Source organism: Sapajus apella, unplaced genomic scaffold, assembly GCF_009761245.1.
Source record: "Sapajus apella isolate SASKATOON/1434 unplaced genomic scaffold, GSC_monkey_1.0 scaffold32, whole genome shotgun sequence".
NCBI lineage: Eukaryota > Metazoa > Chordata > Mammalia > Primates > Cebidae > Sapajus > Sapajus apella.
In genome coordinates, this window is record NW_022436972.1 from 14,658,632 (window position 1) to 14,684,135 (window position 25,504).

General features: G+C 36.7%; 1 protein-coding gene across 5 annotated transcripts in view; it reads right to left on the reverse strand.

Moving 5' to 3' along the window:
• WDFY2 (WD repeat and FYVE domain containing 2) overlaps positions 1-25,504 on the reverse strand; it is a 200,421-nt gene that overhangs the window by 62,454 nt on the left and 112,463 nt on the right. For all 5 annotated transcript variants that reach the window (XM_032294558.1, XM_032294559.1, XM_032294562.1 and 2 more), the window contains one exon: positions 5,395-5,449. In XM_032294558.1, the coding sequence (XP_032150449.1) occupies positions 5,395-5,449 (55 nt within the window). The remainder of the gene's footprint in view (positions 1-5,394; positions 5,450-25,504) is intronic.

The following is a 25,504-nucleotide window of genomic DNA, read 5'->3' on the forward strand; positions in this document are numbered from 1 at the left end:
GCTATTCATTTTATTTTTTATTTTATTATTTAGAGACAGGGTCTTGCTCTGTTACCCAGGCTAGAGTACAATGGTGCAGTCATAGCTCACTTAACTTCAAACCCCTGAACTGAAACAACCCTCCCACCTCAGCCTCCCTAGTAGTTAAGTTTACAGGCTAATTTTAAAAAAAATTTTTTAAGAGATGGGGACTTGCTGTGTTGCCCAGGCTGGTCTCAAACGATCCTCCACCTCAGCTTCCCAAAGTGCTGGGATTACAGGTGTAAGCAGCTGTGCTTGGTCCTCAATTTGTATTTTAATAGTTGTTTTAGTCCAGGCACGGTGGCTCCCACCTGTAATCCCAGCACTTTGGGAGGCCAAGGCGGGTGGATCACCTGAGGTCAGGAGTTCAAGACCAGCCTGGCCAACATGGTGAAACCCTGTCTCTACTGAAAATACAATTATTAGCTGGGTGTTGTGATGGGCACCTGTAATCCCAGCTACTCAGGAGGCTGAGGCAGGAGAACTGTTTGGACCTCGGGAGCAGAGGCTGCAGAGAGCCAAGGTCGTGGCACTTCACTCTAGCCTGGGTGACATAGCAAGACTCCATTTCCAAGAAAAAACAAAACAGTTGTTTTAGGGTCAAGAGTATATACATCTTTAACTTACCACAGTCTTCCTCTAAATGCTATAACACCTCTTCATGTATATCGTTCCAGAGCCTACAATAGTACACTTCTATTTCTCCTGGCCTTTGTGTTATTGTTGTCGCACATTTTAACTTACATATATTATTAACCCCTTGCTACTTTAACTTAAAAGTCAATTGTCTTTTAAAGATATTCATATAATGGGTGAAAAAAACCTTTCTATTCCCATTTTTAACATCGTTCTTTCTTCTGAATAGACACACAGTTTCTTTCGGCATCATTTTCTTTTTTCCTGAAGGACTTCCTTTAACATTTCTTTTAGTGTAGGTAGGTTCTATGAATGATGAATTCTTTCTGTTTTTGTCTGTCCAAAAAAATGTTTATTTTACTTAGGTTTCTGAAAGGTATTTTCTCTAGGTATATAACTCTATTTTGAAAGTTTTTTCCTTCTTATAGAACTTTAAAAATGAGCTGGGCACAGTGGCTCTTGCCTGTATTTGCAGCACTTTGGGAGGCCAAAGTAGGCAGATTGCTTGAGCTCAGGAGTTCAAGACCAGCCTGGGCAACATGGCAAAATCTCATCTCTGCAAAAAATATAAAATTTAGCCAGGTGTGGTGGCAGACACCTACAGTCCCAGCTACTCGGAAGGTGAAGTGGGAGGATTGCTTGAGCCCAGGAGGCAGAGGATACAGTCAGTTGAGATCACACCACTGCACTCCAGCCTGAGCAACTGAGTGAGACCCTGTCTCAAAAAAAGAAGTTTAAAAATGTTGTTCCATGGACACCAAATCCATCTCCCACTCATTTGTCTGTGTCTAAGCAATCTAATCTACCCACTGATTTTTAAAGTTCAATGACTATTTTTTTCATATCTAAAAGTTCTATTTGGTTCCCTTAAAAATCTCCCTGTTTTGGGAGGGGAGCACTACACACTTGGGTCAGTTGGGGGGAAATAGGGGAGGGACGGTGGGGGGTGGGGAGCTGGGGAGAGAGAGCAAGGGGAGAGATGCCAGATGTAGGTGATGGGGAGGAAGGCAGCAAATCACACTGCCCCGTGTGTACCTATGCAACAATCTTGATGTTCTTCACATGTACCCCAAAACCTAAAATGCAACAAAAAAAATAAATGGGAAAAAAAAACTCCCTGTTTTTTCAAAAATCTTTTTATTCCCTTATTGTTTCTGAAACTTCTTTTCTTCATCATTTAACAAATTATGTTATGGCTTCTTTCAGTTTATTGATCATTATCTAAGATTCTTGGTATTCTAACCATTCTATTTGTGATATCTGCTAATATTTACTCATGGTGGATTGATTGCTTGTTAGTTTTACAATTAAAAAAATTAAGAATTCACCTTAGGCAGTGCTTGTTTTTGCTGTAGGGCCTTTGTGCAATTTGTCTCATTGAAAAGAGCTTTTACATTTATTTCGAGCAGGTAACCATGGGGTCTTACTGGCCAAAGACCAATTTTATGTTAATTTCTTAACATGGAGTTCCAGCATGTTATAATTGGTTAAAATTTACATTCCCAACTCAAAAGTTTTGAGTTTGGGTTTTGATTTATCATGGGAAAATTTCATCCTTTATCCAGAATTGGGGTTAGGAATAAATTTTCCTGTAGTCTTCAGGGACAATCAGTGGAAAGTCTTGTTCCTCTCCTTTTTGTGAGGGTACAGTTCTTTATGAGATTCAGTCTTTTATGGAAATCTAAGTTCCAATTTTTCATCTCAATCAGGCCATAGGCCTTATTTCTTGTCGCCAAGTGCATGTTGATACACAAGTATCTATCTCTTACTGGTTCTCCATCTCCCCAAGACAGCTGCAATGACAGATCATACGTATACCACTATGAGTTTTACTTTTCTCTTTGCTTCTGGCTCATAGGAATTTTCTATTTGTATCTCTCATGAGCCTAGTATTGTATTGAAAAGAATGACGAAAACAACAAGAAGCGCCATTTTGTCATTATCTCCAGGTATTTGTGGAGAACAGGTTTCTACAGTACTCTAGTTATCAATTTTTTATAATCCTCTTGTAGACAAAATAACATATAAAATATTAAGAAACTCAAAGAATAATGGCATATGAAGAGGGGTTTCTAGTGATGTGCTCATAATATGTATACATGTGAGGCCAATCATTATTTTAACAAAGATATAGGAAATGGCATGTTGTGCTTATACATTTAAGAAAAACACAAAATTTAGTAGAAATTAATATGTTTAATGACAACTGGCATTTCTAAATATCTTGATAAGCTGAGGGTGATGGGCTAAATAAAGTGAGACGGTCAACATCAGAATGTCAAGTCCAGCATTTAAGCTAAGAACAAAAACAAAAAACAGCTTCAAAAGTAGTGATGATACAGCTTAAAAACAACCCAATACATTTAAAAATAACTAAAAGAGTTAATTGGATTGTTTATAACATGAAGGATAAATGCTTGACGTGACAGATCTACTGTGATGTGATTATTATGCATATATATACCTACTATGTACCCACAAAAATTAAAAATTAAAAAAACTAAAATAACCAAACAATTCAAGTTAGAACTGTGAAGAAGCTTGAAATGACTGCTCCACATGAGCCCATGGTGTAAAACTGCTGCCAAAAATTCACCCTTTATATTACAAGAAGAGTGTTGAGAAGAGAGAAGGGAAATATAATTTTGTATTTCTCAGATTACATTTATGTATTAGATATCTATTGCTGTGTAACAGATTATCCCAAAACTTAGTGCTTCAAAACAGTAAATGCTAATTATCTCAGAGTCTGAAATATTGGTACAGTTTAGATGGATGCGTCTGCCGTAAAGTCTCTCACAGGATGGAATCAAGGTGTGGAATGGAGCTGTGGTCTCATCTGAAAGCTTGTTGGGGGAGAATCGGCTTCCAAGCTCTCTCACATAGTATTGGCTGGATTCAGCTCCTTGTAGGCTGTTAAACTGGGGTGTCAGTTCCTTACTGGCTTTCAGCAAGGCCTCCCTCAGTTCCTCAGCACACGGGCTTCTCCGCAGGGCAGCCCACAACATGGCAGCTGGCCTTCATCAGAGCAAGAACACACAAGTGCAGGAGAGGGCAAGCAAGGTGGAAGTCCTGGTATCTTTTAACCTAATCTCAGAACTGATATCTATCACTTGCCATGATCTAGGTCTCGCCCACACTGGAGGTAAAGGGTAAATTTCAGGAGGCAATGATCATTAGGAACCATCTTAAAGGTTACCTACAACAAGGTATCATATTTTTAAATGGTCCTAAAAGTAACATATAATATGCCAAATATGTGACCAAGCCAATTAAAACAAATTTTTTGTTATGTAATATAGTTTAAAATTTGATAAATAATAATTGTACATATTTACAGAACAGATATAAAAACTGTTTTAAAGAGTAAAGGCTCAGATAATGTAAAATAAAAGTTAGAGATGTAAAATATATAGGCTGGAAAAGAAAAGTGAAAGCAGAACACTGAAGATTGAAAGAGGAGACAGAAGGGCAGGGGTAGAAACTTTCACGGCTGTGTTAAAATAATTGAAAGGCTGTCATGTGTAAGACAGATTGTACTCAGTTTCTATAGGTCCAACAGGCTAAGCAAACACCAATAGAGAAACATTTACCACTTATCACACCATTTTTTTTTTTTTTTTTGAGACAGAGTCTCACTCTGTCACCAGGCTGTAGCGGAGTGGCACAATCGTGGCTCACTGCAATCTCTGCCTCCCAGGTTCAAGCGATTCTCCTGCCTCAGCCTCCTGAGTAGCTGGGACTACATGTGTGCACCACCAAACCCATTCAATTTTTTGTATGTTTAGTAGAGATGAAGTTTCACCATGTTGGCCAGGATAGTCTCAATCTCTTGAACTGCCCACCATGGCCTCCCAAAGTGGTGGGATTACAGGCATGAGCCACCACGCCTGGCCTCACACAATGTTTTAATGGCCTGCTTACTACCTGTATCCTCTCCACAATTACAAACTGCTTACACATAGATACATGTGTGGTTCACTATTACAATTCTGTTACTGGAACACAATAGGTACCCAATAAATATTTGATGAATGATATGTGAAAAAAATTAAAAAATAAAGGGAAATAAAATTTTAGCTCCAAACCCTAAAATAAAGAACTTAATGCTTAGAATTTTCCAAAATCATAACAGTTCCTATGTCTCTGGAGGTACTAAAGGAGAGGCTGGATGACTGTCCGCTCACAAAGGTGAGTCAAGAGAATTAATTGGATGAAATGACCTCTAAGTGTTAAAAGGTCTACCTCTAACTTTCTGGTTCCACAACATTGTTAGTCTGCAAAAAAATCCCTTCCAAAAATTGTTGGCAGATGGCCTGCCAATGTTGAAGACATGATAAAACCACAATTCTTCCCCTTGGACAATACACTCTGAGCATTTTTAAACATTTAACCAAATACAAGATGAGTCCTCTGTATGGCAGCGTTTTACTGGCTCCACTTTCTAAACCTGCTGTACTGTTACAAGGCAGCGTGGTATAGCAGGAAGACAAAGGCTGTGGGTTTGGGAGTCCCAGTGACCTGATCTGGCCCTGCACTTGACTAGAACCCCAGGCAAGTCACCCACCCTTATTGGGCCTCAATTCTTTAATTCAAAAACACGGATAACATTCACTCAAAAGGTTGCTCTGTTTTGTCCCCTTGATGATTATAAAGTATGTATTCTCTTGTGGCAGTGAAAACCATCAAGAAATATTTTAGAATCTGGGTAATGAAAGTACTCCTCTCACTCCCTACCTTGATAGTTTTTCACAGGAGTCATCTTGTTATAATCTTCTGACAATATAAACTCCTGTAAAAGAAAATAAAAATATTAGATGAAAATAAATTCTTTAAGTGAATTACTGTATTTGGTAAAACCAGACTGTATAAAGCAAATTATCTGACAATTACATCTAATATTTGTATTGTGCCCATCAACTCAGAATTTTTGTACCCCTTAAAAGTAACAATCATAATTATGATCCAATGCAGTCATCATAATTTTACCTTATAAATATTGACTTTTTTGTGATGTATGAGAAGAAAACCAGATGAAGTTCAGCATCTTGATACTGGTCAATTTTGAAGATAAACCTAATTCAAAATATTTTTCTTTCAAGGGTGCCACAGCTAAAAATTTGCAAGGCTCTAACCAGTAAGGAAATTGATAGCAATTCTCTACTAAAGAAATAAATTAGATATTTTAAAGATTCTTTTTCTAAGATTAGTAATTTATGTTCCCTTAATTACTACAAGCGTCTCAAGGTTGCATCTTACTCATCCCTGTATCCCCAGGGCACCAGGCACAGTACCTTGGCACAGTAGGTCAATAATAAATAATGCTCACACAGATATAATAAGTAACGATCACATTAGATTGAGAGGAAGGCACCTCTCAATCTAATGAGTTTAGTCTGAATGTCAAATTTACTGAAAAAATCAGTTTCTATATTGCATATTACATATCCCCTTTGTGGGGACATATAAAAGGTATGTGTTGTTTTACCCAAGCATCTGCATAAACAGTGACATGTATGTAGAAATCAACTGAGTGTTTATGAGATCCAGCCAGGTTTTGAATCTTTAGGCTTCATTCAAATACAAAATATCCAGGTATTCTTAAACAGTTCATTATGAAACATAAGGAAAGCTGCAAAGTATAATAAATTGATGCCTTCATCTGAGTTTAAAAACAGAGCAATGAATCTTCTCAAAACATTTGGAAGCATCCAGGATTTTTCTTTGATAACTTAAAAAAAGTGGGGACAGGAAGACTGATACGTAAATGCCTTACTCGCTATCTGGGTCTTCCTGAGTTTGGTAGTTTGTGTAATTTTTTAGAAGGAAATAATTATTTTATTGTTTTTGTGATAAATGTCACACAGGCAAAGTAGGAGATGATGTGAGAGAATATACAACTCAATAAAGTTCCTTTGCTTGTTCACTTTTCTATCCCAGCCCCCTTTAAAAAGCTTATCTACAAATGAATTTTCAACATGATTTTCTCAGTAATAACATTATTCAACTTGTCACTTTAACAATTCATATCATTATTTATTCAAGGAGTGGCGCTAGATCCACTTCTTGTTTTGGAAGAGTCAGACCTACAATTTGACAGAGCAGACTCATTTTTAAAGAAGTAAAGCAGCTGGCAAGCAAAGCACTTATAATGTGGGTAAGGAAACGTGGCATGAGCCCAAGCAACAATTCACTAGCAACCTTTCAACCCAGGCAACAGGACCTTGACCCTGACCCCCACCTTACAGGGTCCCAAATGTCCTAACAAATGTACACACACAAATAAATTTAGTAAAGACAATTGTTATTTGGTCAAGAGTTTTCTGAGTTCATATAAGTTCATGTTATTTTGAATATATTGAAATGGTTCTCTGGCCTGGTCAAAAGATACTTCAATTCCTTTTGAAACAATGTAAGGTATAAAATAACACAACTTAATAGAGGTTTGCATTTAGGATTTAATATATACACTAAAAATAAAATTACCAGTTCCCTGCATTGGTAAAACCTAATTTTTTGGTCATTTATTTTTCCTGTGATAATAAAAATGTAATTATGGAGAAAATTTAGATTTTGTCAGCTTTTGTTATTACTTTTTTGGTCATAGAAACACAACACACTACTCTAAGAAATGTAAGAAAAATAAACACTAAAAATCCCTTGTGATACCATTTCTCAAAGATAAGTATTACGGAAAGCACAATTGCAATAATGTATAATAAAACAAAACATAAAAACTACTTGGCAATGATGTTTTCTTTTTATAGTTCATGCATATAATTTCATGAGTACATACTCATCAAGTTCATTCTTTCTGATGACTGCATAGGATGTACTACAATATTCTTTTTTTTCTTTTTTTGAGACAGAGTTTCACTCTGTCACCCAGGCCGGAGTGCAGTGGTGTGATCTTCAGCTCACTGAAATCTCCTACTCCCAGGTTCAAGCAATTCTCTGCCTCAGCCTCCCAAGTAGCTGGGATTATAGGCACCTGCCACCATGCCCAGCTAATTTTTTTTTTTTTTTTGTATTTTTAGTAGAGAGGGAGTTTCGCCATCTTGGCCAGGCTAGTATTGAACACCCAACCTTGTGATCCACCTGCCTTGGCCTCCTAAAATGCTGGGATTACAGGTGTGAGCCACTGCGCCCAGCCTATAATATTCTTTTAATATTCTTTTACTGATGCACGTGTATCTTGTTTCCAGTTTTCCTTATTAAAAATATTACATTCGTCAGGCATGGTGGCTCACGCCTGTAATTCCAGCACTCTGGGAGGCCAAGGCAGGTGGATCACAAGGTCAGGAGTTCAAGGCCTGGCCAATATGGTGAAACCCTGTCTCTACTAAAAAAAAAAAAAAAAAAAAAAAAATAGCTGGGTGTGGTAGTGGGTGCCCTTTGTAGTCCCAGCTACTTGAGAGGCTGAGGCAGGAGGATTGCTTGAAGCTGGGAGGCAGAGGTCACAGTGAATCAAGATCATAGCACTGCACTCCAGCCTAGGCAACAGAGCAAGCTTCCATCTCAAAATTAAATAAATAAACAAATAAGAAAATAAATAAAAATATCACATTAAGTATACTATATCTTTATATGTCTCCAGCAGTATTTCTATAAAAGTCCTACAAGTAGAATTTTTGGAACAAAGAGTATGACCAATGACATTTTGATAGATACAGCCAAATTGAGTTTTTAAAAGATTTTATCTATCGAACAATTATAATGTAAAGCTTTGGCTGCAATACTTTTCTTAGAATTGACCAATCAAAGTTCAAAAGAAATTAGATCAAAGATATACACATTTGAAATTATTTTGGATAAAATAGTTTGTATTCCTTCTTTAATTATTTGTATCCTTTCCTCTTTCCATTCAGCTGTCCACCCACCTATCACTTAGATGTTTTTAATGATCACTATAATACATCAAACGATATAGGATATACAAGCAAAAAGCTAACAATTGTCTTTACCTTCAGTCTCACCCTTTTGAGGCAACCAACGTTAACAGTCTGGTGTATTCCTCCACGTCTTTTTTTAAAACCGTTTACAAATGTATATACATATTTTTTTGTTTTGTTGTACAAAAACAGGATCAACATTATAGATATTATTCTGTAACTTGGTGCTTTAACCTAAAATACAGCAGAGCTATTTTCCAGAAACACATAATTCTAACTTATTCTGATGGCTGTATAATATTCCATAAAATAGATATGCCAAACTTTATTCAAGTATTTCACATTTGAAGTAGACATTCCATTTGTCTGCTACAATTTTCAATTACAGCAATACTTTGAGAAAGGTCTTTGCAAGTATATCCATATGAACTAATGTCTGTGTAGAAGAGATGCTGGCTCAGGTATTATGTACATTTAATGTTTTAATAAAAACTGCCAGATTACTTTCCAGGAAGCATGCAGCCATGCACTCTCTCACCTACCCCCACCTTCGCTTGACAGCATATTTTCCCATATCTTTTCAGCATTGGATGCTATTCATCTTTTCCATTTCTGCCAAACTGACGTGCAAAAAAAGAGGGTATCTCATTGTGGTTTATGTTCATTACACTATTTATGAGCTGGAGAACTGTGGGTTTATTTGCTATTTTCATTCATTTCTTGTTTTAGGAATTTTCTGTTCAAGGGTGTAGCCTGGTTCTCTAAAAAACAGTGTGAGGCAAAGCTTAGGTCTAATGCTTTATTTGAAGGTGGAATATTGGCAGCAGAAGTGAGGGTAAGGCAAAGCAATGCAGACAAAGTTGGTGGTGCATTACCAAGCTTGCCTAAGTTTCACGAAGAAGCCCAGCTGCTCCTCCAGCATTCAGGAAGTCTCTGGACACACAGAAGTGAAACACCAGGTTTTGGAAAAATCCACAGGAGGAAAGGGTGGAGAGGGAATTTATCTGCCAGCTGTCTCCATCTCCCTTTGCATTTTGATCACAGCTCCACATGAATCTAATTTCTCTGTCCTTGCAGACAGTTGTACCACCTAGTCCTGTTGTAGCCACTGGAAAAGTCAGATCTGTAGCCTTGCAGTGCTGTGCTTCACATAACCCAGAAGTAGCAGGGGAACCAGGTCTTTTGGGCTTTGATTTCAGGGTAGAACAATGTGCCAAGAGAGCCCAGGAAACAAGTACAATCATGAAAATCTGAGGCAGTATATATGGCGTGGTCCAGGCATATCCTTTGGTCCTTTTTGTCTATTGCATTTCTAATTGTCTTACTAAATTGCAGCAATTCTTTGATTATTAGGGATAGTTATCCTTTACTTAATATGTGAATTGATAGTATTTTCTCTCCTAATATTCTGCCTTTGAATTTTATCTATTAAACCTTTTGTAGTATTGAAATTTTTTTAAATTAACAAACAACCATGGCATTATGAGTTAAAACCGCATTATATCTTTTAAGTTTTAATTTGGGAAGGAATAATATTTTAGTTGTAATATACTCAAGTACTTAAATATAATTTTTCTTTACTAGTTTGAATGGCATTTCCCCCAACTCTATTTAAATTTCTAATGAGTTACTTCTCACACATAATGAAAACAGCTCTTGGTTTTGAGATACACATATATTAAGTTTTAGTATGCTATTGTAGCATTTAACACGGCATTTGTTGTTGACTTAGCAAATAACCCCGAGTTTAGGTAATCGCTGCTATTTTAGTTTTATCTGGAATTTTTATTAAGAGTAGCTGCTGAATTTAACTAAACTGAATGGAATGTGTTTTTGACATCTATTAAGTGAAATTTGTTACCTTCAATTTATAAAAGTAATTGATTATTGTTAAGCAGTTTTCTAATAGTCACCCATTCTTAACTTCCTGAAAGAATCCAAACTTGCCCTGATGTATTCTTCCTTTACTACATTAATGGATTTGATATACTAATATTTGATAAGAACTTTTACATATAAATTTAAGAACATTATTAGTCTATGTTTTCCATTTTGGTGCTATCTTCTTCATTGGGTTCTGGTTTAAAGACACCAAAGCAAAGTGGGTAAGAGCCTGGGCACTGGAACCAAACTGTCCAGTTTAAATCCGAGCTAAAACACATATTTGTTAAATGATCTTGACAAGTTGCTCAAGAGCTCTTTGCTTCACTTTCCTTCTGTGTAATAGCCTCATGTATGAGGAGTGAGTTAATGTTTACAAAGCATTTAAAGCAAGGCCTGTCACGTAGTAAGTACTCTATGAGAGCTATGTTTTAAAAAAAAAAAAAAAAAAAAAAAAAAGCTACCTTTTGTAAAATGAATTAAGAAACTTTTCTTTTAAAAAAAGCATTTTTCAGACCCTTGCCTTGTTGCTCAGTAATCTCAAAAAAGAAAAAAAATCTTTTGAAAGCTATTGAACAATTATAATTGAAGAATTAGAATTCAGTTTTTTAAGCTTTTCCCTGTGTATACATACAAACACATATAATTGGAATAGTAATAATCTTTATGATGTTTTGTAGCTCTCCTTTTTAACTTAACACCATTACATGGGCATCTTTCATGTCAGTACATATTCTTTGAAAACAGGAATTTTAATGACTACATAACATTCCTTTTTTGAGACAGGATCTTGCTTTGTCACCAAGGCTGGAGTACGGTGGCATGAACATAACTCACTGCAACCTCAACTTCCCAAGCTCCAGGGATCATCCCACCTTAGCCTCCTGAGTAGCTAGGACTACAGGAATGAAACACCACACTTGGCTAATTTTTTGTAGAGACGGCATTTTACCACGTTACCCAGGCTGGTCTCGACCTTAGGAGCTCCAGCAATCTGATTGCTTTAGCCTCCCCAAAGTGCTGGGATTACAGGTGTGAGTCACTGCATCTGGTCCGTTACATTTCTAAGAAACCAATGTTTTTTTATTACAAAAATAGGAATATCCCTATGAATAATCTTTGTTTATTTTTAAGATTATTTTCTTTGGATGGGTTTCTAGAAATGAAATTATTGACATAAAGGTACAAATATTTCTAAAGCTCTGGATAAATATTACAAATATTTTTTCTAAATAGTTTGTGCCAATTTATGTCCTTTCCATTAATGTTCTAGAGTGCCTGTTTTATTTAATTCTAGCTGACATGTATATTCTAAAATTACAACTTAGATAAAAACAGAAATAAAAATTTTTTAACACCTTAAAATTTTTATTGGTCTTTAGTATTTCTTCTTTCTTGACTTTTCTATCTACAGGATTTTAGTGATTTTCTTATCTATTTGCATATGCTTGTCATGAACTGAGGATATTTCCATTTCTCTATTATATTCCAAGGAACTATTTGTTGCTTTTAAAAAACCGTATTTAAGTAGATTATCTTAATGCTGAGAAGTTCTGAACATTATGTAGTTAAATATAATAAAATAATTTTATGATTTTCATTCTTTTAAGCTTACAACATTCTTCTTGGTAGATTGTCTATAAACGTCTAGTCAACTGACTTCTAGTTTTTCTTTTTCTTTTTTAAGGCTTTACTTTGTAGATGTAATGTTGCTTCATGTTCCTGGAATTAATTTTGGTATAAGACAAGAGGTGAGAATTAAAATCAAACTTTTTCTTAAAAGCAAACCAACAGCTCCAGCACTATTTATTTAATAACTTTTCCTATCCATGGCTGACTTGTGGTCATCTTCACCATATTTTATTTTCTTTCATTGAACTCAGTCTGTTTGGGGGTTCTTTAATGCTGCTTTATTCCTTTGCCAGAACAAAAATAGGAGATATAACTTGTGTGTTAACATAAAGGCTATGTGTCTCCTATTTTCTTCTTAAAGAAAAAATGTAGCTAGATGAACATAATAATCTTTTTAATAACAAAAAAGAAAAATCACATTAACAATTTTGATTGGAATTGAATTAAACCTTTATATACAGGAAGATTTGACATTTAAAAGTCATATATATTAATAAATTTTTATAATTTTCTTCAACTGATTTACATATTTTTTGAAATTATTTCTATATTTATGTGATAGTAACTTCTGTGAATGGGATTGTTTTTCTATTGCTTGCTAATAGAAAACTCTGAACTTGCTAAACTCTGAACTTAAAATTTAAAAAAAGGTATATTTATAGGTGCTAACTTTGGACCAAAGCTGAAAAACACTGATATCACAGCTCCTGGAAGGCTCACTACCAATCCATTTAAAATCTTGATATGTGATAGTCAGAGTGAGTTGAACAATCTTGGACAGGGTACTTGCCTACGTGGGATGCTTAACACACTCCTAACTCCTAAAATTTAGAAGGAAAGGAAGGTTTCTTTGATGTATCACAACAAATTAAGGAAAGAGAAGAAAAGAGAAAAAGACTTTTTAAGAAGACTAAGCTGCAACGTTATTAGTAGCAAATGCTTTAGGCTAGGGGTGGAAAAAAGAATAAAAATGGAGAAAACTAATAATATAAGCTTGTTTGTGCATTTGTCAATGCCTTTTCTACTCCTCTTTGTCTCTTTAAATTCCTATGAAAGCCAAGCCTTGCAGAATGAGTAAATCAGATGGTAATATTACTGTATTTGGGCAGCATTGTCCTTTTTTAAAAAAAGGTTCTAGCATGCCCTGTCATTAAAGAATGTACAAGGCCCATGCCTGTGTATACACGTCATTTACAACCCTCTTGTAGCACTTTTCTCAAGCACAGTCCTTATTTTCTACTGGCTTATAAAAATGCGTCTGCCAAACAGATACCATGTCTCTTGTTTGATAACAGAGGTCGCCTTATCTGAGTCAAATTGTTTCTCAGCTTTCTGTCAGTCTAAGTAAGAGGCCAAGAGGCAGGACTTTCTTTTTTTATTTAAATGAAAGGTACGATTTTGTTTTCTGGTCATCCTTAGGTTCTTCCTGCACATCACAAGTTCTCAGTGATGTCTTGAATCTGTCTGTGAAAAGCAGGAAGAAATGAAAAGGAAGACTATGGGTCCACAAGTGCTGTGGCTTCTGGTTCCATCCATGGAAGTGGGTATGGCAGGGCACAGTGAGGCCTAGGTGCAGTGCTGTCATTTAAATGTTTGTGTCCCTCCCAAAATTCCTGTGGTGAAACTTAACTGCCAATATGATAGTATTGAGAGGTGCAACTTTTAAGAAGTTATTAAATAGGATTAGGGACTTTATAAAAGAAGTTCAAGGGAGCATTTGCCCCATTTGCCCCTTCCATCAATTCTGCCATGTGAGGACACAGTGTTCACTCCCCTACAGAGGAAGCAGGCTTCAAGGTGCTATCTTGGAAGCAGAGCCCAGGCCCTTACCAGACAACAAAGTTGTCAGTGCCTTGATCTTGGAATTTCCAGTCTCCAGAACAGTGAGAAATAAATTTATGTTGTTTACAAATTACTCATCTTCAGTTGTTTTATTACAGCAGAAGGAACAGACTAACACATGTACAAAGAAATTTGAAGTATCTGCACCCCACACAAAGATATTTTCAATTTCATGTACCTGTTAAGGCAGCAGCTCCTACCCTGGGCCAAGTACTTTTACTGGTCAATTTTTGTTCCCCTTCCCCACCCTGCCACCACGGCTGTGTCTCTTTTTCTTTCTCTTTAAACATAATGTCCAGCCACTGCAAAATATAAAAACTTTGAAACAGGATGGGCACAGTGGCTCATGCCTGTAATCCCAGCACTTAGAAGGCCAAGGCTTGATCACTTGAGTTCAACATAAGCTTAGGCAACACAGTGAGACCTCTGTTTCTATCAAAATAAAAAAAAAAATTAAAAGAACTTTTGAACAATAAGAAATTTAATTAGAAAGCAATACGCTTGATTCTTTTGCTGTTCCCATCATCACCCTGACTTTTCATGCTCTATCTTCAGTGATAATGGAATATATACAGTTTCTAAGCACTGCCCACCTGCTCATCTATTACGTAAGTTTCAATGAAATAGATCCTCAGGAATTACAATAATAGAACCATTGCACCTTATACATTTAAAAAAATCAATTGCTAGTTTCTCTACTTGAAATTTTGCCAATTATCTCTTATTTCTTAAAATATTTAGAAAATAATCTAAACTTAGATTTGCTACTGATTCTTTGTCATGTTTATTGCTTATCAGAGATATAAACTGATATAATGCTTAAGAGATCCAATTTTTGGAAGAAAACTAAATGGTAGTTACATTTCCCATATAGATTTTTCTCTCCTCCTAGAAAAATACACCTCAAACCATCCAGGAGGTCATTTAATAAATAAACAGGAATTCTTAACTTGGCCCAAATGCAATTAAAAAATGAAGGAAAGAATAATGTCATCAGTTTAACTACCCAGCAGAAGTGTCATATGAAAGTATATGGCTTTGAAGTAATATTATTTGTGTGCCTATCTAAAGCCGTTACTGAAGAGAAGAGATACATACATAAAAATTTTCATGAATACAGAGGTACAACATTTCTGGTTGAGGATAAAGCTGTTTTCTTTCTGCATCTGCCTACATAAAAGAGAAGTTGGTTTAAAGGTGAAGCCTAGTTGGGAAGCCTGATATTAGTAAACTTCTCATTTATATTTCCATATAAAATTTATTTCTATATCTGCTTTAGAAATGCCCAGGATATTGTCAAATATATTTAGGGTCTCAATTATTAATTGAAAGGAAGGTGACTGATTTTTTTTTACTGTGGTAAAGAACATACAACATTAAATTTCTATCTTAATCATTTTTAGATGTATACTTTAGCAGTGTTAAGTATATTCACGTTGTTGTACAATCAAACTCCACCACTTTTTCATTTTGCAGAACAAACTCTTTATCTATTAAATACTAATTCTCCTCCTCTACCCCAAGTCTGTGGCAACCACCTTTCTACTCTTATTGTTTCTACGATTTTTACTACTTTTGATACTTCCTATGAGTGAAATCAGAAAGCATTTGTCCTTTTGTGACTTCCTTATTTCACTTAGTATAAAGTCCTTGAGGTTTATCACATTATAGTATGTGACAGGATTTCCTATTTTTTAAAGGCTGCATCATATCCCATCGTATGTATACACCACATTTTTCTTTATTCATTCATCTGCTGATAGACACTTGGCTATTGTGAATAATGCTACAAGAAACATGAGTGTGCAAACGTCTCTTCAAAATCTTGCTTTCAATTCTTTTGGGTATATACTGAAAGTGGGACTGCTGAATCATATGGTAATTCTATTTTTCATAGTTAAAAAAAACCTCTATGCATAAGATAGTGATTGATTTAACTTCAGTATTAGAAAAGTATTACTACCTTTAAAACTGCCTTTTAAAAAAATTATATAGTTTCAAGATTAACAGTCTCCTTTTTGCCTTGACTACCAAGAAGTTCAGAACCAAAATCAAGTGTTAATCATAAAAACTGTGCTGGTCCTTATAATCCCCATACTTGTGTTATTCTAGGTTTTACTTGGCTCTTTTGGCTGCAAGGACCTTAGCCCACTTGAAAAGAGAGGATCTACTGTAAAGAGACAGAAGGTATAATTGGAAAAGCACTGGCCAATGAAGCTGTACTAGTTACTCTCTGTGTCTCGCAGGCTCAGGGCCTCTCTCCTGGTAGCTCTGCTTTTTTCTGTAGGTACAGTAATCTGCTCATATTATCCTTTGTCAACCAGCTAGTCTCTTCTGATCAGTCAGCTTCTGTTCTCTCATAACTGGGGTTTGCACATAGCCATCACAAAGCACAGAGGATTTTTAGGGCAGTTAAGACTACTCTGTATGATACTGCAATGGTAGACACATGTCATTACACATTTGTCCAAACCCATAGGATGTATGTCACCAAGAATGAACTCTAATTGTCACCTATGAACTATGTGTGGTAATGTGGCATTCATGATGCAGGTTCAACAGTTGTAATAAACATATCACTCTGATAGGAAATGTTGATGATGAGGAAGGCTATGTATGTGTATGGAAGGGGATATGTGGGAAGTCTCTGTACCTTCTTCTCAATTTGCTGTGAACCTAAAACTGCTCTAAAAAAACCCACACAAACTGTCAAATCCCATAAGAATGGCTCTACAAAAGACCCGCTAAGATATTTATGCCTCTTATTTATGGCTGTCTCCACACTTGAACAACCAGTGGCCTGGAACTTGCACCCTTCGGTTGTCTTTTCGTTTAAATCAGCAGTTCTCAAACTTTTGGGTCTCAGGTTATCTTTACTGCCAAAAAACCTATTAAGGGCTCTGATGTGCTTTTATTTATGTGAGTTGTATTGATTAAAATATATCATGTTAGAAATTAAAACAGAAAAATTTAAAATATTAATTTATTAAAATGACAATAGCAAATGTATTACATGTTAATATAAATAACAACCTATTAAAAAATAACTATTTTTTACAAAACAAAAAATTTAGTGAAAAGAGTGGCATTGTTTTCTATTTTAGCAAATCTCATTAATGTGTAGCTTAACAGAAGACAGATCCCCATTCTGCTTCTACATACAATTAGGACATTTCTTAGAAAATAAGAGTGAAAAAGGCAAATAACATCTTAGTATTATTATGAAAATAGCTTTCATCTCACAGATCACAGTTTGAAAACTACTGGTTTCAGTGAATGACTTGACATTAGGCTTTGCTTAATCTTCATTTCAGATTCCGCAAATGTGCTACAGAGTTCAAAGAATTATTGTTTGTTTATAATTATGAAAAGAGGTTTCACTGGCTACCAAACAATGGGACACTGTTTAACCCAGAAACCCAGAGGGTAGGTGCCTTTTCCCCTCTTGTCAAATGTCTATGAGCCTAATCTTTTTTGACCACATGTATTTTAAAAAGTGGGGGGAAGGGATGCCTCACATACAAATCCCCTGAGGCTCCGAACTCCACAAGGAAAGGAAACCCCAGGTCACACTTCTAAGACTGGCATATGCCACACTACATGGAAGCATCAGAAATAAGAGACAAAAGATAATTGGAGTTTGTGCAGCAATAGCAGCTGCTTGCCTCTCCAGATTCCAAGTATCACCTACAAAGAGACAAATTCAGATTCACAAACTCTTCCTATCAATTTTTCCTCAAATTCAGGTTTATACACGTAACACACAAAACAAAGCAATTTCAAGGTTTCTCCACACAAGAACAGTTTAATTGTCTGGCTGCTGCCCCTCTAGTCTGTCTGGATGCTTCACAGTTTACCTGTCATCATCTTTTCTCATCAATGGTAACATGTTTTTGTACACTCCCACCCCCATTCCCCCAACACTGACTGCAAGTAACCAGATGCAGTTGGCTTCTCAATAATATCCCTCCCAAGAGGATGGAAGGGAGAAGGTAAAAGAGAAAACACACACAGGTTTGGATGCAACCACTTTCAAGACTGCCTCTGGCAAATTTCAGAATCTTAAGGACAGATGCTCTTGGAAGTTACTCAGTGTCTGGAGAATATCCTGCTCATGGCCAAAATCTGAAGCCAGAATACTGATGTATAACACAAAGAAAGCTGCCAGCTGAAGTATTCTATGCCCCCACCACCCTTCAGTGAAAGAGGTGTTGTGTATTTTAAATAACATTTATACACAATAAAAATTCTGCTGTAATATTAAATAGCAAATGACATGAGATCTGTTTAGATAGTCTAGTTGCTGGTATTTATTTTTAAAAAGAACAAATGGCTCAAAACTTTTGAGAAAGTTATTCTGAACAAAAAAGCTGCCTGCTGAAATTTAAAACTGCTTATACCTAACATCATGATATTTAGCCTAATGGTTAAGAGGCTGGTAATTACTGTTTCTCTACTCAGGAAAGCGGCTGGTAAAAGAAGTCTGGATCTTTGGTTGCTAAGTTTTGGATCTGGTGGAGTTTTAGAGTTTGTAAGGGCTCTTAGAGATTACCCGGCACAATGACTCATTTTTTACATAGGGAAACGAAAGTCTAGAGATACTAAGGAAAAAGTCTCAGGGTCAGAGGCTTACTTGGTTGCAGGTTGCATATCCCACACTTAAAATGTGGGTCTGTCTCTTGATATTTTTATCCACTGATCTTTTGACTCACATAAACCTCCAAGAGCCCCCTCAAAATGATGTTGAAACTTAGGAGAATATTTCATTGAATCTCTATAAGGAAAGAAAAAAATTACAGTGCAAATTCTGAAGCCACTACACTCTTCAGAAAATCCAGGTGACGATGCATTATAACAAATACAAAAGAAAAATAGGCAGAAGCTATGCACGGTTGCTCACGCCTGTAATCCCAGCACTTTGGGAGGCTGAGGCAAGTGGATCACCTGAGGTTGAGAGCTCGAGACCAGCCTGACCAACATGAAGAAACCCCATCTCTACTAAAAATACAAAAATCAGCCAGGTGTGGTGGTGTATGCCTATAATCCGGGCTACTCAGGACACTGAGGCAGGAGAATCGCTTGAACCTGAGAGGTGGAGGCTGCAGTGGGCCCAGATTGCGCCATTGCACTCCAGCCTGGGCAACAAGAACAAAACTCCATCTCCAAAAAAAAAAAAGGAAAAGAAAATAAGCAGAAAGCACCACACCACTAATGCCTCCATCATGATCCCTGTTACCCATGTCTGACACATGGAAGCAGGACCAAATGGTCTGCCATGGACACTGGCAAAGCAGAACAGCCACTGGCTGCAGACAGCAGCAACTGTGTACTGACTGAACATAAGCTTGGTTGGGAGTTATTTTTGCCAACTATCCCTTCTCCCCATTCAATTTCTCCTACACATCTAGCCATCAGGTCCTTACCATCCTTCTTGAATCCAAGCCCCTTCCAATGCATTTTCAAGTGAACTACATTTATGTTTCGACAGTGACCTGCACATCCCCATTTCTTAGCCTTTGATCTGTCTCATTTCCCCAATCTCCATCACTTTTCAAACCCATCCTTCTGAATGGTCTGCTTTCATATAATCACCTTAGGCAGGATGGAGCTCTCCATGCTGATTTTCAAGAGACTCTGTAGCTCTTTTAGGCTATTCAACACAATCTGCATTAAATGAAAGCTATCAATGATCAGATCGTTTTATCTCTCCTTATAGATTTTGAGGAATGGAGTTCTTGTTTTCCTAATATATCTCCCCTACATGTCCAACATTTTTCCTAATACACAATATATGATAGGTAATCAATAAATATTAAAAATAAAGAAATAATATTCCTTGGTTTTTTAAAAAACAAAAATCAAGTCAGGATTTTAATTGTACTACTATTATAAACACTCCTGCTGTGGGGCTTTTGTACTGACTGTTACTCTGCCTTAAACACTCTTCCCCAGACAAACACTAGACTCATTCCTCCAAGGTTTGAGGCTTCTGCTCAGATGGTATCTTCTCAATGAAGCCTAATCTACCAGCATCCATTCCCTCTACCTCATGCTCACATTCCTAATCCCCCTTACTCTGTTCTAATTTTCCCCATAGCATGTATCACTTCTATGACCTTCTAACATATATAGATTATAACATAACTTCTTTATATAGAGATTACTAAATGCAATATAAACAAGGGGAGGGGTTTTTCAGCAAAGGGGGGTATATTTTGATGTATTTCAAGTACCTAGAACACTGACTAGCACATAGTAGGTGTTCAATACATATTTTAAAAATTGAATAAAAGTATTTTGTTTTATATTAATTTACATAGTTCTCTATTATATTTTAAATATATGAAAATATTAATGCATAATATACTATAAAATATTCAGTATAATTTTTTTCAGTGATAGTTACAATAAATGAGTGTGACATTAGTGTTTTCATTTAGATAAGCCATCAAAGAAAAATTAAACAATTTGCTCATCAATAGTAGTCTTGAAAGTAGGAACTAGATTTCTCAGTTGAGGGTTCAATATTACCCACAGTAGTTTGGAATGAAAATACGTGCAATTACCAGACATTCAAATAATAAGAGAACAAAAAAAGAGAGCCTAATTGCTAAGCTATTACTTTTCCTAATCAATACTGAAAAACAGAACAGTACATACTTTTGACTCAAATCTCAGTATTAACCATGCTTTACTTCTTGGGTTAATAGAAAACACAACAATATGTTGCTTTTTCAAGCTGTTTATAACCATGGTCTCCATACTAAAATGCTATAATTATCTCTTTTTCTGGATTTAAATTGATATACTTTCAGTCCTGAACATTATTCAAACAGAAATACACATTTAGCAAGTAATGAGCACTAAAAGAAAGCCAATATTACATGTAAAACTCAATCTTATGTGTGTCAAAAATGACACACACAAAGAAACCAGTTTAAAAACCATTATTGTTAAACTTGATGTGGCAAATAATTGTGTAAAAAATGCTACTCTTTAATTTCAGATAAAATTAACCTTATCAAAAAGTAAGTTAAAGTTCACCTACTACTGAAATGAATACAATTTCTGCCGTGAAAACAATAATTACCACTTACTGAGGGCTTACTGAGTGCCAAGACCTTTAAACGTTACCTCATGTAATCCTCACAACAACCCCATGAGGCACAGATCACCCTCAATCAACCATGAGTAAACTGAGGAGTTTGTGAAGTTAACCAACTTGTTCATGATTATCAAGTTAGAAGATGGAAGAGCTCGAATACAGATACAGGCCTTTATGGGAGCAAAGTTCGTACATCAACCATTACCACATCTGCTCTTGCTATATGAAGACAAGGTATGTTAACAACAATCATTTCACCCACAAACTCTGAGAAAGCTCTACCTGATAAAGGGAGGGAAGAGAATAAAACAATTGCTTCCCTAACAAACTGTTGGCAAGAAAGGGTTTCTGTAAGATGACTGGACTATAAGAATGAAGGTAAAAGGAGAATGAACTTATGGATGAAAACACAAAGGAAACTGGTTTGGCTTTTATTCATTCAAAGAAATCGCAATTCCAATTTCCACAAGGCTCTCTACTGGGTATTGGAAATGCCAATGCATGTTTCCTAACTCCAAGTTGCTCTGGCTAATGGAGATAAAGAAAACAAGGAAACTGTTACTTACTAGACACATTTGGGGACTACACTGACCCTTGAACCACGGGTTTGAAATACACAGGTCCACTTATACATGGATTTTCTTCCACCTCTGCCACCCGAGACAAACCCCTCTTCTTTCTCAGCAGCCTCCTCAACGTGAATAGGATGAGAATGAGGGCCTTTACGATGATCCACTTCCATTTAATGAAAACATACTTCTTCCTTATGATTTTCTTAGTCACATTTTCTTTTCTCCAGCTTACTTTATTGTAACACTACAGTATACAATAAATATAACATACAAAACATGTTACCCGACTGCTTATGCTATCAGTAAGGCTTCTGGTCAACAGTAGGCTATTAGTAGTTAGGTTTTTGGGCAATCAAAAGTTATACTCAAAATCTCAACTGCATGAGGAAAGAGTCAGTGCCCTTAATCCCCACATTGTTCAAAGGTCAACTGTATATATACCTTACTTAATACAAAATTATACAAATGAAAGGTACATGTAATCTAATGATACATAAATACTAAAGTAGAAATTTGAACTAAGGGTTGTAAGAATTCTTACAAAGATCTTTCACCCCTGTCCTGTAGTAGGGCAGGCTTCTCATAAGAATGGATTTGGGGCTTACAGCTAATTCTTGAAGGTGGGAGAGAAGTTCCATAGGGGCAGCAGGAGGTCAGTGAAGGAGAACATCTATTTTTGGTAGAGGACTGCATGTACACAGGCATGGATGTCTGAACCAAACAAGTTTGATGTTTGGTGGGAAAGCTGTGACAGGTGAGGCTGACAAAGGGGGAGAATGAAGCTTTGAGCTTCATTCTTCTAAAAGTGGTTAAGCGTCTATACACTGGGAAATGTGTATAGAACTCTGGATATCTGATGGTGGAGTAGCTAGAGGATACTAAAGATAACAGGCAGTTTGACCATCTAGGGCTTATTGCAACAATCCAAGCAAACCTGCAAGAGACAGAAATTTCAAAAGTACTCGTGGGAATAGACAAAGAGGGCCAGAGTCTGGAGACAGCTCTGAGCTAAGTCAGCAGGCCATGGGCACTGACACCATGAGGTTAGAGGAAAAATGTGGGTCATATTTCTGGTTGGGGTTACTCATTGATGACATTTACTGAAGGAACAGAGAAGACCCTATTTGGGGGGAAAGAGAATTATTTCTATTTAGAATATGCTAACTGGAGTGCAATCTCACGCTCAGGAGAACAGAATGGGGCACCGACTTGAGAACTGCAGGTATAGGATAATTAAGCCACAGGTTCTGTGGCTTAACTCTATCTTAACCCGAAGGTCCTGCCCTCCTGCTGCATACTCTTTGTGTGTGTGTGTGTGTGTGTGTGTGATCTACACCTGTGACTTAATTCACATCTAAGACTCTGACAGAGAAAAAAGAACCAACAGAAAAATCTGGAGAGAACCCAGCGTTTACTAAACTTAAAAGACCACACCAAATACTCAACCACGATACCACTCAATCCACTGAAAGGCATATTTTTGGCTCCTTTCTTTTCCTACCCATAACAATAGCTCTGGGCTGAAGAAGCTGCCCTAATGTTTTGACTTCTCCAATTCAGGAAATAAGCTAGACCTCCATGATTGCTACAGATGGAAATGCTGTTCTATTCTTTGTGCCAATATGGTTAGAAGTCTTTTTGCAACTGTGCAATTCGTTCCAATGAGCTTAAGGTCTAATACTGATGGTTGTCTTCCTACACTAAATGAGTATGTGTTTATAAAAATGTAAAACATTCACTGGTAACTAAGAGAAGAGTTATTCCTCCATCTATAATGAGGTGAAGCTGCAGAAGAGTGAGGTGTGGAGCCTGCATTCAAGGCTTAGTGCGGGAGGAGAAGTAAATAAATAAGGAAGGGCATATATCTCAGAAAGAAAAACTGCTCAGGTTTCCACCACCCTGGGTCACTGTAGCATCCAACTGTAGCCAAGCAAAGACATACAAGCCCAGCATTTAAACCAGCACTAAACCTCAGAGACTAGGACATACTGAATACCACTCCCCTCTCTGCTAACGTAAGCATCTAGCCAGCAAGGGGGCAGCCTTTGGCCAAGGCTGCCTCAGGTCACACAGCAGGTGGAGCAACAACAGGTGACAGCAGTTCAGCAGCCACAGGGACTATAAAAGAATAGCTGCTTCCTTCATGCATTTTGGGTCTTGTGAGTTCTCAAGCTTTACAGCAAAAGAATAAATGTCAGATGGTTCTCTAGAGGTATGTTTCATGACTCTGCTGTTGTCAAGGTACTGTTGAGAGGAATGCCTTCAAAGAGATTAACAGTAAAATGCCACACACCAGCCCACCTGGGCTTGAAACCTTGCAATACGAATGACAGTGATATGAGAACCATGGCTTACCTCAAGTTTGTATAAAACATGAACTCAAAGTAAAAACTGGCAAAATATTTGTATATACAAAAAATATTCCCAAATTTCCAGATGGAAATGGTTAAGAAAATAATTTTGATACCAACAAGACTGATTACTACTGTTGATTTTAAAAGTTGTAGGACCACAATAGGTCTCTGGACATTGATCCATAAAATCCAAATTCCTAAAGGAATAGAAAGCAATTTAACCCTTAAAGGCTTTCAACTTTTCCTTCTTCCACATTCTCAATCCACTAAAATGAGGGAGTCACTTGTGATGACAAATTTGCTACATCTTCTCCAGTCATCCATTCAAAGCATCTTCAGTACTTTGTACGTCTCTCCAAGCCCAACTCCTTTTCTTGGGGATGATGAAGATTCAAATGACAACAACTTGGAATAAGGAACTCTTCTGCAGAAAAAATAGTGTCTGACAGTCCATGTTTTTACAAATCACTGGTAAATTACTGTGATTCATTAGCAAAGACTGAAGATGGGGCAAGAAGCATGTTGAATTATCCTAAGGAATATGCCATAACTAAGATATTTTCTCCCCTTGGAACTGGCCCACTAAATGCTCATGACATAGACTTCAACCAGGCTTCCCAGTTACTGTAAATGGGAGATGCTGCTACTGATGATGACGACAATGACACTGACAAGAGCTAACATTTATGAAGCATTTGATAAATACAGGGACTGTTCTAAGAGCTTTCCATGTATTATATCAGATAGTCCTGATAACAACCCTATAAAATAGATACAACCATTATTCCCATTTTATAGATAAGAAAACTGAGGCACAGAGAGTAAAGCAACTTGCCCAGAGTGATACTTGAGGGAGTAGAAGCAATCTGATTCCTGGGCCTGTGCTTTTAGCCTCTATATAATATCAATCAATAAACTATATTCATTCATTTACTCACTCATTAATTCAGTCTATAAATATTTACAGAGCACTTAAAACTCATGGACATTGTACTGAGTGCCAGATTGTAACAGAGTCAAGTGCACACAGTCCCTGCCTTGCGGAGTTTATGCTGAATATATTTGATCAATAAAATAATTATATCAGTGATTATTCCAGGGGAAAGACATTTAGATATAAAGTTCCTAGGACAAAGGGAAAGTAGCTTGGAACATAATACCCTCATCAGTTCCCAGCCATTGCCTTTCTGAAGTGTAGATGTGCTGTGTTGATGTGGCTAAGATAACTCCTGTAGATGGTGTATAAATGATTTTAATCCAGCACCCACTCTACTGAATCTCTTCAGTAACTAATTCAAAACACAGAACAATCTGGGTGATTGTATGGGTATTCACGCTATAGAATTGGTCTAAAAGTTGGTTCAAGAAGGCCTTTGAAAGTTCACAACTGCAATGGAAGTGCTGCAAATTAATCTCAGGTCAAAAAATGCTCTTGGCATCTGCATTCATGACTGCTTGACCAAATTTTTAGACAAAATGTAGGTGCTGAGTAGAAGATGACAGGGCTACATGTACAATGATATATCTGAGGGAGAAGGTTAGTTTTTGAGAGGTCTTTGATCCACACAA